A 15,974-nucleotide genomic window follows, 5' to 3' on the forward strand; every position below is an offset into this window, starting at 1 on the left:
GTGAGAATAGCATCATTTCCCTAAACACAGCATAACTTCATACCCCAACTTAGGGCATGGAACGGACAAGGCAGAAGCAGTGAAATCTCTCCTCTTTTAAATTTCAGGGCTTTAATAGGGTTATTAAGGGGGAAAGAAAAGACTCAGAGTTCAAAGCATTGATTATAACAACAAAAAAAGAAAGAAGAAGCACTGAAACAGCTGTCCCAAAGAATTATGGTGAAGCTGAACTGGAAGAAATAGATAAAACAAAGGGTATCATAGTATACAATTTTTTGCTTCAATTTTACAAGTAGTGACTTGAGGAGAGAAGACATTAATAACACAAATAATAGAAAAGCTATCAAATCAAAAGGGGTAATTTGTTAATAACATGGAACAGAGTAGAATCTCTAAATGTAGCTGTAAAACATTGAAAAATATTCATCAAAAATAATGAATAGCAGTAATCATACTTTAAAATCTTCAGTTTTTCCTGTTTATATATGTTAAGATTACTATAAGATTCAGGGGATATAAAGAGCAAATACAGAAGAGAAAGGTCTTAATAAATATACAGTACGAAACATGAGTAACTCCATCTCAACAAATGACCTTACCCAGGTCTGAATAGAGTACAAAATTTTTGACAAGGCCTCTGTGATCCTCTTCCTCTTCTTTCTGAAGACATACACTTAGTCAGAAACTCAGTGGAGGAAACTGCATCGTACATGACAGTATAGTCCAAAATATCTAATTCCAGCATACAAGAGATAATGCTGGTATTGCTTACTTTCCCACAGAAATCAATAAACACCATAAAAATCCAGGTGGACTAGCAAACTGTAACATGCATAAGATTAACACTGTTTCATAAAAGCCTGGACTCAGCTGAAAAGGCCCTTTGATTCAGGGGGAAATACAATAATATGTTGCCCAAAAGTTCCAGTGGCCTCATATGTTGTGGCAGGGCAAGGAATAGATTTTCTGCTCATTATTTCTTTTCATTGGAAGCAGAGAGATTCTGGATCAGACCATGTCTCAGTCTGAAAAGACTGGGAGGTTTGCTAAAGAGGATGAGTTATGGGACAAAACAAAACTCCTCTCTCTCAGCAATTGTGGATTTAAAATTTACGGGGCTTTACTCGAGGAAGTGTGGAAAAACAGAAGAGATAACAACCCTTTATTGAAAAGATATGTGTATGTTAGCAAAACAGTTAAGAACAGTAACAGAACACAACAAAACTATACAGTGGTCCTAGGAAAGCAAAGTCTGGTAAGTACTTCTCTGTCCTATTAGCGCAGTCCTAATCGTGGCCTGCAGGGGCGCTGTTGGGTCGCAGAGGCGCAGAGCCTGCAGTTCGCTGGTGTGGTCGGCAGGGGGCGCCGCCGGGTCACCGGCGGCCACCACGGGAAGAGGGGCTTGGGGCCGGTCTCAGACCACGGGAGGAGCCGACAGGAAGATGGGGACCCCCCCTCCACCCCTCAAAAATGGAGGGAAAAAAAGGTAGGAAGGCAGTCTGCCCCTAGGGACTCACTGTGGTTCCCAGGTGGTGTCGTCTCAAGAAGCTCCCTTTCCCTCCTAGCGAGCACAGAGACTCTCCGATGAAACACAGCAGATTCGGGCTGGGGCCAAGAGGCAACTCTCAGGCCAAGCTGGAATCAGCAGTCCACGCTGGCCAGGGCAGGCAGTCCGGCAAGACAGGCTTCCAGGCTTTCTCTTTAAAATGTTCTGCACACAGACCCTGTCTCCGTCCTCCCGAGAGGGCCCCGCAGCACTACCCCCCTCCCGTCCGAGCAGAGCCAGCCTCCCAATCAGCCATTAGCCAGGAATGTAGCCAGGCTGGCTAAATCCTTTGTGAGGCTAATTGCCTCTTCCCTTCCCTTCCCCCTTCCCTGCTTGGTGCTCCCGTTTCTCTTACAGGGAAGCGGGGAAGGAAAAATTTCTCTCTCAAATTATAACCTATAACAGACCACTAGCGATATTTGGCAAGGAATACAGCAAACTTAGATAATGGTTTAAACTATTAGTTTGGATCCATCTGTGAGTATGTTAGAAGATCTAGAAAACCTCAAGATGTCACCTGGCCTCCTCTGTGCACAAAATAGGAATAGCCTATGCCTAGTTCAATATTATTCCTGACAAATCACCCTTAACATGTTGTTTCAGCTAATACCACAGCAAGCATTTAGCTGACTAAGGAACTTGAGTAAGCCATTTGTTTTTCTAAGATGAAAAAAGGGAAAAAGAAAAAAAAAAAAAAGAGAAAATGTCACTTTTTTCATGTAGAACTGATTAATTTTTTCAAGGTTAAAATTTAGATGATAAAATTTTATTTTCACATATACCTTTTTTTTAATTGGTTCTGAATAGGATAGTAGGATGAGCTGTTGACACATTCATACTTACCTGCTTCAGTATATTATGCAAATTGATTTGTTACTCACTTTTTGCAAAAAGCAATGATGATGCAGAAGATCAATAGGAAAACTAACAGCAAAACAGCAGGAGAAATTCCTCCAACTATGTAGGTAATAAACCATTTGTGATCCCAACTTGCTAAAATATGATTGTAATAAATATGATTAATATTTTGTATAAATATAGATCAGCATGAACTTTTTATGACAAACTAAATTGAAAAGTCCATGATTATATAAAGAGATCATTCCATGACAGCTCATGCTCAATATTCAGACTTCACAATTTTCTCATTTCTAAAGCACCTTTGTTACACTGAACTAGCTCTTAGGAAAGTTGTGACTGGTATGACCAAAGGTGACTGAACACAGCACAGTGGTATGGAAAAAATAGCAATGCCTTGTATAATCCTTTTTTATCTTCTTCCCTCCCCTGGTGAGAAAGGAGTTCATACATAAGTGACTCAATATATGGTTAATAAAAGCTCTCAGGCTACTTAAGCGAATGCTCTTGGCTGGTAACAAAAAGCTGGGAGGAGTAGCTGATACCCCAGAGACCCATGCAGCCCTTCAGCAGGACCTCAATAGGTTGGAGAAATGGGCAGAGAAGAACTGTCTGAAATACAAGAAAGGTAAATGAGGGGTCCTGTACTCGGAGAAGAATAACCCCATGCATCAGTACAGGCTGGGGGCCAACGTGCTGGAAAGCAGCTCTGTGGAGAAGAATCTGGAGGGTCCTGGTAGACAACAAACTGTCCATGAGCCAGCATGCACCCTTGTGGACAAGAAGGCCAATGGAATTCTGGGATGCATTAGGAAGAGTATTGCCAGCAGGTCAAGGGAGGTAATCATGCCCCTTCACTCAGCCCTGGTGAGGCCACATATGAGGTACTGTGTCCAGCTCTGGACTCTCAGACATAGAACTCCTCAAGCAGGTTCAGCTACAAAGTTCACATAATCACAGAATATGCTGAGTTGGAAGGGACCCACAAGGATCATCAAGTCCAAACCTTAGCCCTGCACAGGACCATACCTAAGAGTCACACCATGTCCCTGTGAGCATTGTCCAAATGCTTCTTGAACTCTGTCAGTCTTGGTGCTGTGCCCACTTCCCTGAGGAGCCTCTTCCAGTGCTCAACCACCCTCTGGGTGAAGAACCTTTTTCTAATATCCAGTCTAAACCTCCCCTGACACAACTTCAGGCCATTCCATGGGGTCCTGTCACTGGTCACCACAAAGAAGAGATCAGTGCCTGGCCCTCCCCTTCCCCTCAGGAGGAAGTTGTAACTGCAATGAGGTCTTCCCTCAGTCTCCTCTTCTCCGGGCAGAACACGCTAAGTGACCTCAGCCACTCCTCATACAGCTTCCCCTCAAGGCCCTTCGCCATCTCTGTTGCCCTAATGGCTTAATATCTTTCTTATATTGTGATGCCCAAAACTGCACCCAATATTCAAGGTGAGGCTGCTCCAGTGCAGAGCAGAATGGGACAATCGCCTCCCTTGACTAGCTGGTGATGCTTTGCCTGATGCCCCCTAGGACACAGTTGTCCCTCCTGGCTGCCAGGGCACTGCTGAATCGTATTCAACTTGCCATCGACCAGGACGCCCAGGTCCCTTTCTGCGGCATTGCTTTCCAGCATCGCATTCCTCAGTCTATACAAACATCCAAGGTTGCCCCATCCCAGGTGCAGTATCCGGCACTTCCCCTCGTTGAACTTCATGTGGTTGGTGATTGCCCAGTCCTCTGATTTGTTGAGGTCTCTCTGCAGGGCCTCTCTGCCTTCAAGGGAGTCAACAGCTCCTCCCAGTTTTGTGTCATCTGCAAACTTACTTAGTATCCCTTCCAGTCCTGTGTCCAAGTCATTTATGAAGATGTCGAAGAGCACGGGGCCCAAGACGGAGCCCTGTGGAACCCCACTAGTGACAGGTCACCAGTCTGATGTTACCCCATTCACTATCACCCTTTATGCTTGAGCCATGAGCCAATTGCTTGCCTACCACATAATGTGTTTATCCAGTTGTCTGCTGGACATTTTTCCAGAAGGATATGGTGAGAGACAGTGTTGACAGTTTTACTGAAATCCAGAAAGATTACATTGACTGTCTTCCCTTGATCAGTTAGGTGGCTTGCCTTATCGTGAAAGGAAATCAGGTTTTACAAGCAGGACTTTCCTCTCCTGAAGCTGTGTTACCAATGGCAGAGTTGTCTTTTAGGTGTTTTTCAATACTTCCCAGAATAATCTCCATAACTTTACCAGGCACTGAAGCTGATCAAGAGACTGGAGCATCTCTCTTATGAAGAAAAGCTGAGGGAACTGGGCCTGTTCAGCATTGAGAAGAGACGCCTGAGAGGGGACCTCATCAATGTATACAAGTATCTAAGGAGAGGGTGTCAAGAGGATGGAGCTAGGCTTTTCTCAGTGGCGCCAAGCAACAGGACAAGAGGCAACAGGCAGAAACTGATGCACGTGAAGTTCCACCTGAATATGAAGAAGAACTTCTTTACTATGCAGGGTGACCAAGCACTGAAACAAATCTCCCAGAGAGGTTGTGGAGTCTCCCTCACTGGAGACATTCAAGAGCCTCCTGGATGTAATCCTGTGCCATGTGCTCTAGGATGACCCTGCTCAAGCAGGGAGGTTGAACCAGCTGACCCACTGTGGTCCCTTCCAACCTGACCCATTCTGTGGTTCTGTGATTGTAAAGGTTGCCCCATAAGAAATACATAACAATCATTCAATACTTCCATGGGTGGCAAGGTATTTTTCAAAAAACCAGGAATATTATCTCAGTGCTCAAAAAATTTTCTCTTCCGTACTGCACACAGTTGTGTCAGTTGTTTTCTGCTCTAATTCAAAAGAAATCTGTTCACTTCTTCACAAAAAAATTGCTACAAAAATTTCTCACATTATCATCTTTTTTAATCACCTAGTACAGGACGTGCCTTGATGAGGGACGTCAGGAAACCCACCTTATTTGTTCTAGCCTAAGCGAAAAGGCTTTCTTTGAAAACTGCATCGAAGGCAGGAAATTTATAATAACTTTGCTTAAAATGCATTGGAGTCACATCTTCAAATGAAACTAAGGAGCAACACATAATAACTAAATGGTAGAGACAAACAAGACAATGGCTTCAAGGTGTAAGTCAATATATTCTTATAGTGCTCAAGTCTGTGGAGAGGTAATACTCATTTTTTAGGTGAAAAACATTGGAGGAAAGAATAGAGGTGATATTATCAAAGTCATGCAGGTAACCCACAACTCAGATCCTCAGCAATCCATTGGTGAACAAGGACTAAAAAACTGTCTTCAGGTGTAGTTCCTCTTAAAGTTCTTCTCACTGTACAGAGGTGAAACCACAGCTGCCCCAAGGTACTTTCATTCTGGGTCGACAAGAAAGTTATGTGCTTAGTTCACAGGCAAAGGAAAATAATCAGTACCACTAATGACAATAATCCCAGCTAACCAACTGCTGAGCCATCACCAGATGGCTTTTCTTTCCTGCATCAAAAACGTTCACAGCTTCTTATCTGGCTATCCTGAATACCAGATGAGGCTTGCTAACATACGCCTTTTTACTATTAATGTCCTCACTGGAAGGGATAACAAAAATACTGATTACAGAAGAGCCTTATCCTTGAATTCCAATGTTATTTTACTGGAAAGAAAAAAGAAAGAAAATTCTCTCAGAAGTATACCTGTTGTAGGTATGTGACACTTCAGAGAAGGTTGTCTGATAACAAAAAACAGCATCTTTTGTGTTATAACCACATATAAATCACTCTACGTCCAGAATGTTTTCAGCTCCAGTGTACTTAAAATGACAGGATAGTGCATATAGTTATGTCCAAATTATAATGTCTTTTTTTCCCAGCTTTTATGGCACCCACTATAGAAAATCATTATCTGTGCCAGTGAATACTTACAGAAATATGAAATATCTTATAAGCAACAAGGGAAAAATTTTAAATCTTGTATTTAATTGTCATCAAGGATGGGTGAATCTGGATAGAATTGCAGACTTCAGAAACATCCCCACCCTTCACTTTAACTGCTTTAGACTTCATTACTCTTTTTCTGAAGTTTCACATTCAGTTTTATCAGGTCAAGATAATAATCCCTCAGTTAATGAGTTTGAGAGTTGAGATTATCAGCTGTCAGTTAAATTTGGATGAGAAAAATTGTTAGTTGGGTTTTTTTTTAACTAACAACAACTCAAAGCCCTTATGCTTTTCTCATTTGAAGTGAGCAAAACCTTCCTTAGGCATTTGTTTTCTTTAACTGTACAAAACCTTTTGTAATTACTGACTTTAACATCCCAGTCAAGCTTTTGCTGAAACATGTCAGATGCGTGTCATGTGTCTCTTTAGTCCTTATGTTCTCAACAAAGGTGATATGCTGACAGGAGGTTATTAACTATATTTCCAGCATCAGTACAATTTCTGTTAAGTATTAGACAAACCATGTTCGTAGCCTTGGCATCTTCTCTGCAAGTGTGCAAAAATTTTTTGTAGCAAGGTTTTCAACCTTCAGTGCACCAACTTTGGTTTAGAGGAGGGAGCACTGATGAGCCATACAGCTATTTGTTTTAACAGGAGATTTGAACTTCGCTGTCAAGACCTTCATGTATTTTGTCACATGCATTGCTGGATTGGCACATATGGTGTGCCAACTAGACATCACCAAAATAGTTTTCCACACAACTGAAAGGCAGAAATCCAGCACAAATGCATTCATACCCAAAGAACAGTCGTTTGTTGAGTAGAGACCCACAGACATGGTTTGATATCTAGTATTTGTACTGAATGATTGCATGAAGGAAGACAGAAGCTAATTTCACTCCTATCCTGGTTCTGCTCACCCCCTTACTGCAGTCTTACCTTCTGGCTGTTTCCTATGGCCCAGAGCTCCTCCCAGCTCACAAGGGCTATATGATAACCCCCAATGACTGGACAAATAGTCCCTGCTTTTCATCTGGATGCTATGAAGATCCTATTGGGTGCAATTGAAAGACATTTAAGGGTACGGTCAACATGCATTCACAAAGGGAAGGTCCTGTTTAACTAATTTGATATCCCTCTACAATAAGGTCACCCACCTAGTGAGTGAGAGAAACAAATCCATCCTGTCTCTGCACCTGGGATGGAATAATTCTGAACACAAGTATAAACTGGGAGAGAAGCAGCTAGAAAGAAGCCCTGCAGAAAGGGATGTAGGGGTGCTGGTCAGCAGCAGGTGTGAGTGATCAGTGCCCACAGGGCAAATCGCATCCTGGGGTGCATCAAACTCAGCAACACCAACCGATTAAAGGAGGTGATTATCCCACTGTAATCAGTGTCAGTGAAACCTCACTCTGAGCACTATGTGCACTTCTGGGCCCCACAAATTTAGAAGGACGTGAAGGTACTTGAATGTGTGTAGAGGAAGGCAAAAAAGCTAGTAAAAGGGCTAGTACAAATGTAATTCTGACCCCCTAAACATACAACTGCGAACCGGCTTTTCAGATCTAGTGGGAACACACAGAAACACGTTTCTATTTTATTTTGTCCAAGAGAGCTTGCTATCCCACTTTCTGGTAAAGCAAGAAAAAAACTTATTAAATCTTTCAAAAAATGTCTAGGTCTTCAGGATGTCTAGGTCTTTCAACCCTGCTAATTTTTCAGTCCTTTCATATGACACCTCCCCTTCTTTCTGAATCATCTACCAAAACTATATGAATTGTAAGTGTGCTTCCTCTCTTCAAAGATTGTCTCAAAGGAAAAAGCATGGTAAGAAAAAAACCAGAAACAGGTTCAGATGTGAAATCTGGTGTCATGAACAATCTCCCTATTGCTAGAATTTTTAGAAGAGATATGGTGAAGAACACATCAGAAATTAATCCCAGGTCTCTTGAACACATTGTATAATTATGTAATATTCAGCTTTCTGTTTCTGTAAGAGTTGTCCAACAAAAATGACACTATTTTACATACACATTGTTTTATATGTTCCAGATTTTGAGGTCAAAAAATATTTGCAGAAGTCCAACTTCAGCTGGAAATTCCTGTTTCTGAAAAACTGCAGTCACAATATTTAGTGGGATAGAATCGATAAACTTAGTGGTAATTGATCTCATGGTTTCATTTTCACTAATGTTCAAAAATATTAAGTGCATCTGACTTCTACTGATACAATTGCAAGAAGTGCTTTCACAATGCTTGAATACCTATTCCTTCCTCTCTCCCTCTTTTCTTCACAGGAATTCCATGCTGTTTTTCTTTGCAAAAATATATTAACCTTTAGGCAAAAAGAAAACTGCATCTTTCTACTGTACCACCTCTTGGAATCAGCAGTTTTTGAACTGTTACCAGTTCTGCGAGTAGTCCCATGCTCTTAATACTACCTTTCACCCAAGATTCCTCTTCTTCAAAAGTTCTTGAGGTCTTTTCAACAACAACTTCAAAAAAAAAAAAAAAGAAAGAAAGAAAGGGTTCTTATCTTTTATCTTACCGTCTCTCAACCTACACAGAGTTTTCTATATTACTGTTTACAGTGCAGTTCTCCTCCCACCTCCTAGACTCAGTATTTAAAAAAAACTCTGCCTTTTCCCATACAGAATCACACCAACAGACTTAAGCGTTGGAAGTGCTTGGTAGCAAATCCAAGCTACAGTGTGGCTCAGCTGTAATGCTAAGCCAAAGAAAATTACATGACCGAACTGGTAGAAAATACATAATAAAAATAGTGTGTCAGGTTCCTGGCACCACTTGGTTTATTCAAGCCAGAAGTGTTGGATCAAGAAGAGTAAGTCACTCACAAGCCTGTGAGAGACTTCACTAGCTGTGTGTGATGGAAGCTGATGCCTGGCCTATCGCTTCTTCCCCCTCACTGTTTCTCCATATCACACTGGAAATACTAATCACGTGTCATGAAACAGTTGCATATGTTAAGAGAAATAAGTGGAAAGCCTTGACAATTAGCTTCCTTTGGAATTAATCAAAACTCAGTAAAATACACTTCATAATACAGAGTGAGGGCTTAAAAGGGATGCTATGGGTTTTTTTCTGAATCATAGTGTACTTCAGATTCTTTAATGCTTTCTTCTCTTTTTTTCTAATAAACAGGTATAACTATACTGCCATTGCTAGGACTAAAAAACATAAACTGAATTTGTTACAAGAGCAAAAGGAGCATGGAAACGAAACTCTTTGTGTAGTTAGAACTGATCATTCCAAAAGTTAATGAATTTTTTGCAACTCACTATATGTTTTCATTTTGGTATGAGAAGCATTGCAGCTAAAGTAAACAGAAAATATTTCTATTGCTCTACAGTTAGGATATGCTTGATTATATCAATACAGTCAACATTTTGAAATTCCAAAGTTTAAAATTGTCAGAGGTGAGAGGACGTTTTGTCCTGTTTTCTCTATTCTTCTCTATTCTCTTAGTTCCTGTATTCTCATATTCTGCTCACTTTCATGGATTTTTGTGGTCAAGTATTCAGAGTAAAACAGGTCATCATATTTTTTTCCAAACACAATCTTCACTTCTCAATTAACCTGATCACAGATTAAATATATTCTGCAGTTTTACACCCCATGCTACAGTACTGTCTAAGAGATGTCTACTAACACTCATGTATTACCAGGAACAAAAGAAGAAAAATGAAAACTGGACTGAATGCAGCAACAGAAGTAGGAATGGGGTGGTACAAGAATCATGTCTTCAAAACATGTTCTATAGAGATGAAGCAAAACCAAGTCTTTTTCTTTTTTTTTTTTTTTTTTTTTGAGTCATAAGAGAAAGTAGACATAAAGGTGGGATTCAACACACAGTTTGAGAAATCTTCGATATGTGTGTGGGGACATGTAGCTCCCATTATATGCTAACTGTGACAATAGTTACAGCAAAACCTAGAAAGTTGAGAGAGCTCCACGAGGAAACTCCCTACCTGAATAGAGGTCAGTTTACAAAATTCTACATTTTCAACTATGAGTGTGCTCATTGCCTTCATTGAAGGACAGGTCTCATCCCCAGGGCCCTGCAGTACACTGTGCTAATGGGGAATTTCCCTTGCACCTTCTTTGGGAGAATGTCCACCTCTCCCTACAAACTAGGGCAGTCTTTCTCCTTCCAAAGCATCTCCTTCTTCTAAGTTATATGAGGAGTGGCTGAAGGAGATGGACTTCTTTAGCATGGAGGAATGGAGGGTCAGGGGAGACCTTTTCACTCTCTACAGCTACCTGAAAAGGTTGCAGAAAGGTGGGGATCAGCCTCTTCTCCCAGGCAACTAGCAATAGGTCAAGAGGCTCCCTCAATCTTCAGCAGGGGAAGTTCAAGTTAGACATCAGAAGAATTTCTTCACTGAAAGGGTGGTCAGGCATTGAAACAGGCTTCCCAGGGAGGTAATGGAGTCACCATCCTTAGAAGTGTTCAAGAAACAACTGGACATGGCACTTAGTGTTAGGGTTTAGTTGACATGATGGTGTTTGGTCAAAGGTTGGACTTGATGATCTTGCAGGTCTTTTCCAACCTTACTGATTCTATGATTCTATTCTATTCTATGATTCCTAACATCAAAATGATTGCTCACAAACAGTTCTACACTCCTATAATGAGATCAGACAAGCTTAAAGCCAGTTTATTTCTGTGGAAATGAGATTGTTAACTTTGCTGTCTTTTACATCCTGCTAGTTGGAACACAGTACTTAAATAAATCCTCACTTGTTACTGAAGAGTTATTTTGTATGGGTAAAAGTGCTAATGCCTCAGAAGGTCCTGTTTTGAAAACATTTAACACTTCTTCCTTTACTTACCAGCCACAGCAGAACTCATCACATAGGTTTTGTTTCTTCCAGCAGCTACACAGCAGTACATTGCAAAGTCGGAGGCTGTAATGTTTCGAAAGAAAATCCTGGAGTTTGCCTGATGAGAACAATCCACCAGTGTATGCTCTTTGAAATCTGAACCAAAGCTTTGCTTTCCTGAAGAGTTGCACAGAATAACAATATCTACTCCATCTGCTTTAATCCTTTCCCACATTGCTTGCTGCACCGAATCTCCAATTTTATAAAGGCAAGAAAAAATAACACTTCCTCTTGCTTTGGTAAACACGGTATTATTTTGTTTCTCAGACACTTCAAAAGCATCTGTTGAAAAACACAAAACCCAACAAAAACCTGCTTATAACTCACTCAAGGGAAATGTAATATCAGCAATTCCTACATGGCAAATATTAATGAAATTGACTTACAGCAGAAAGATATTTAAATAATTTGAAATGCTGAAAAATATCATTTATACCCATCTATGACTATATTTTTGTGCACATTTAGATAAAACTGTTTATAGAACTGTGGGGCTGTGATGACACTGCAAGAAAGCTATTTCTATTCATTTCGAGTACATGAATGTTCTATTAACAATTTCAGAAATTCAGCAGCATAAATTATGGGGCCAGTCTAATTAAATTTGTGATAGTCTTGTTCTGCTTTCACACTAGTTATCATAAGAAAGTGGTTTGATGTGACCCTCAGGACATGCATTAGTAAATTATGTTAAAAGTCATTGCAGCCTATGAGCTGCAATTCCCCCATTCACAAACCTTACGTCTTCAATAAAAAAATTTTTATCCCTTCATATGCTCTACTTGTGAAAAACCGCTGTGATAGTCTGTCTGTGGTATGAAAGACTTCCAGACAAATTCGAGACTTCAATCATGTAGAAACCATAGATGCATTATATCTCAAATAATTTTGACTGAAATCCCCTTGCTCTGTTATTGTTTTTAGTAATATAATTCACTGATTACAGATTAAACACATAAATTTTTAAAAGTCTTCAATTGAAAGATTGTCAGAACCACTCGATTTCTAACAACTTTGTAATGCCTATGTCTTGTAAGTTAGGACTAGCACTGTCATCTTTCTGAAGAATTTGGAATCAGACTGTTTATCCTACATTGTAAAATCATTAATCTTTCAAGTTCTTCAGTGAGATCCTTATTTTTATTAGATGTTTTTAAGTAAAAGAAGTTACTACTGTATATTTTTAATGTGTTTGCCTCTATCTGTGGCAACAACTGGAAAGTAAATATCTGACCTAGGAAGAAATTATTCCAATAATGTTGACAGGATAGAGCCCCTTGTGGGAGCCTGTAACTTCAGAGATTTGTTCAGTCTCTGTGAAACAGTGAATGAAAAAGTCTAACCTGAAATTTTTTATCAATGGAACACAGCACAATAAAATTGCATTCCCTCTGCCTTTGGAGACCAGAAACATGATTAAAACATTGAAATATTGAAAGACAAAAGGAACTGTGTTTAATGAGTTTACCTAAAAGAAAATTATTAAGAACTTAAAGATCCATGTAGACTGCAATCAAAGAGACTGAAAGTTAATGACAGACAAGGACAGAAGAGAGATAAATTCACTAAATTAAACAGAAGGTACAATACAGTGAAGCTAATTGATTCCTTGGACAGCTTGCCAAAGACAGCTAAATTTCTAATACTGAAGTTGCCTGCCAAGGCTGGATAATCATTTAAGTTATCGTGCTAGTTCCAGCAAGAATTTTTATTCATGGAAGTCTAAGTGTTATTCAAATTAGACTAAATCACTGCTATGATGGGACTCTACACTTGCAAAATATGTTCATTGAAGTGCAGTCCCTCAAAATTCACTGCATTAAAACAGGTAATTTTTTTATACCTAGCAGATGCAGATCTGTAGATTCATTCAGATCTGCTAGGGAAGTAAATGTAAAAGTGATTGAAATCAATTCTCTCTCTGATACATCATATTCTTTGAGGTCAGATCCTTTCCTCAGACCTCTAACTTCCAGCAACTGCCTGCTTTACAATAAACTGCATATTCCTTCCAGAGAAGTCTTACCCTTCTTCATTGTGCAGTCTTTGCTGTCATCTTCCACTATGAGCAAGCCCTACTGCTGTCCACATTCTCCTCAGAAGCCTTGAGGTCTCCCCATCTTCTCCTGGGTCCGTCCTTCTGGTCCTATTTGTTTCACAGCAATGCCACCCTGAACTCCAGGTATGTAAACATGCTTAATAGGGAAATTATGTGTATGATGATGCTACCTTCCACCTTCCAGAGGATTCCCATCTGACCCAAATGACAGCCAGCCAGGACCTTTTAACAACCAGACTTCTTCTCTGCTGCTGTGCTATATACTTTCTAGAAAAATGTACATTATACATATGGTCAAGTGGGAACAGAAAGATAAAATATTTTCTACCAGAATTATTAAAATCCCCTCTGTCTTAAAATTTATTAGTTAACCCTTGTGCTATATTTGCCAAACAACATATCCCAGTTTCTCAATAATACACGATATTACAACACTGTGATGTGCTTTAATGGGTACCTTGCAAAGCTAAGATTGCCTTCCAAATTCAGTGGAGACTTTCCAGATATGAATCTTGATATAATTGTATAACCTGCTGGTATTCAAATAATAAATGTTATGTTAATAGTGAGAACTGTGCACAAACAGCCAAATTAAAATAGAAACAGTTTGGAGATTCTTGGCTGTTCTATGTTCTATCATAACTATTTTCAAGCACAGATATTATGACTTCTTTTTTTTGTATATGTATTTTATTTGAAACTATGCAACAACATTAAGGTATTTTCACTCTTGATGAACAATGTAAATACCTCCCCTTCTTACAATATGGTACCTTGAACAATTTATATGATTGTGTAAGGTACAAACAATGGAGAATCAGGCCTACATAGTTCTAATTAGATCTTCTAAGGACACTAAAATATTCCAGGCTTTTGTTTTAAGCAATTGTCCCATTTTATTTTGATACCAGCATCAGCAGAGTTCTTTCATCCTCCTTCTCCTCTGTTCAACCACTTACTTTATTTAGCATCTTTCTAAACAGTTTCTTTGCTTTCAGTTGGGTATATGTGGGATGAAAACCTCCCTCTGTGAGAAACATTTCTACGGGAAAAAAGCACACCCACACACCTTCACCCCTACACATGCACAACCCAAGATGACACACCATGTGTGAACATTTCAGAAATGCTAAATAAAAATTTATCATTACATCTGATAAAAGTAGGTTTCGCCTGCCTGCCGCTCACTCCAGACACTGCCACTGCTGCCCATGGTCATGTCATCCTGCTTCCTGAACAGAAAGTAGGAGGAGGCGAGAGCACTCACGGTCCATGGGCCTCTGCTTAGTAAGGAAGTGCTCTTATGCTTGTTATCCTCCATGCACCTGTTTCGGCAGGATGTTATCTCATATTTTGCAGTTGTATCTATTTTTATCTGCTATTATTTAAAGGGGAAAAATACAAGCTTTCATATTTTTAAGAGACATAATCTTCTAATATTTTTCTTGGAAAGCAAATCTCAGAAATATAGAGGTATAAAAGAGTTTAGACCAACCCTACAGGATCTAAAGGATCAAACAACTAAACTAAAATTCTGCAGCAGAGAAATAGTTGAAGTTGAGAAAATCTTTTGGAGAAATAATAAAATAGTAGTGTGATTTCCTCCCTGCTCCCTCCACTTGCTTCAAGGACTTAAAAGTCAAGATAAATCTCATGTAAAAGTTTGATCCCAATTCTTTTGGGTAGCGATTTTCAGCCTTTCTCCTTTTTTCCTTCATGTATCATCCACTTATTTTCTATTTTATTTAGTTTGGTTTTTTGAGTTTTTTTTGTTCTTTTGTTGTCTGATAAGATTAGCTGATTTTGTTTCTACAGAAGGAAGTTGCTTAGATATCTTCACCTGTATTCAGGTAGTTTATTCATTTTTAAATTCAGTATCTATGATGTTTTAGTTCCTGTTCACTGTAATTTTCACCAGTCCCACACGTATAATTTTCCACAAAGTTCCAAAGTTGCACTCTGGATCTGGATTGCACATCAATCTCATGCACCCCTCTTGGTTTAAAACCATATACAAAGAAAACAAGATTCAAACTTCAACATCAGCTCTGCAAGTCCAGAAAGGCAAAATTCAGCACAGTAAAATAAAATGTATTGAGATACCCCTCTGTCTTAACACGTTTCTGTATCTCTGCAGAGGCTTAAAGCGTAGGTCAAGTACTACCAGAGCTGGTTTTATACCAAGACAGTTGCACCAGCTGATGGAGGCAAGTGAACACAGAGCCGAGCAACAAATGAAGGGAATCATATCCTATCCTAAGCCAGACCAGCACACAGATATTTTCTATGTGCTCGCATTTTTTAAAAGGTCAGGACAAGCTCATAGTTCTCAGACTGATGGTAATAGAGCTACCTTCAAAGTAGCTACCCTTAGGAAGTAATGTTCTCCTTCAGAAATAACTAATGATCTTAGCAGACTTATCAAAACTGCAAAGCTATCTTAGCTCTACAGCAGAGACAGGTTCCCAGGTCCCATTTGGTTTGCTGAAGTTCCACATACAAACACAACTTTCTTCATCTGCTTGAAATAAGCAGTGACGAAAAAACAATTGCAGATGAAAAGGAGGCTTAAAATTTTATGAAGATGAACTTTCTCTGGGGCTCTTCTTTTCACCAAGAAAATCAGCTTTCAGGAGAGAAAATATTTTGAGTGACTCCTTCACCTTTACT

General features: G+C 39.6%; 1 protein-coding gene and 1 long non-coding RNA gene across 2 annotated transcripts in view; both read right to left on the reverse strand.

Moving 5' to 3' along the window:
* Positions 1-362: 362 nt before the first annotated feature.
* Positions 363-15,974, reverse strand: part of CD226 (CD226 molecule) — a 42,268-nt gene continuing 26,656 nt past the window's right edge. Inside the window, 3 exon segments of the mRNA XM_027682805.1 lie at positions 363-660; positions 2,428-2,539; positions 11,195-11,527. Coding sequence (XP_027538606.1) covers positions 507-660; positions 2,428-2,539; positions 11,195-11,527 — 599 coding nt within the window. The 3' untranslated portion in view covers positions 363-506.
* Positions 5,530-7,366, reverse strand: LOC113965110. The gene is made up of 2 exons (XR_003533444.1): positions 7,280-7,366; positions 5,530-5,782 (listed from the first exon to the last, which is right to left on the reverse strand). It is a non-coding gene; the product is annotated as an uncharacterized LOC113965110 (long non-coding RNA).

The sequence above is a fragment of the Neopelma chrysocephalum genome, unplaced genomic scaffold, assembly GCF_003984885.1.
Source record: "Neopelma chrysocephalum unplaced genomic scaffold, ASM398488v2 Primary Assembly neopelma1_22b, whole genome shotgun sequence".
NCBI lineage: Eukaryota > Metazoa > Chordata > Aves > Passeriformes > Pipridae > Neopelma > Neopelma chrysocephalum.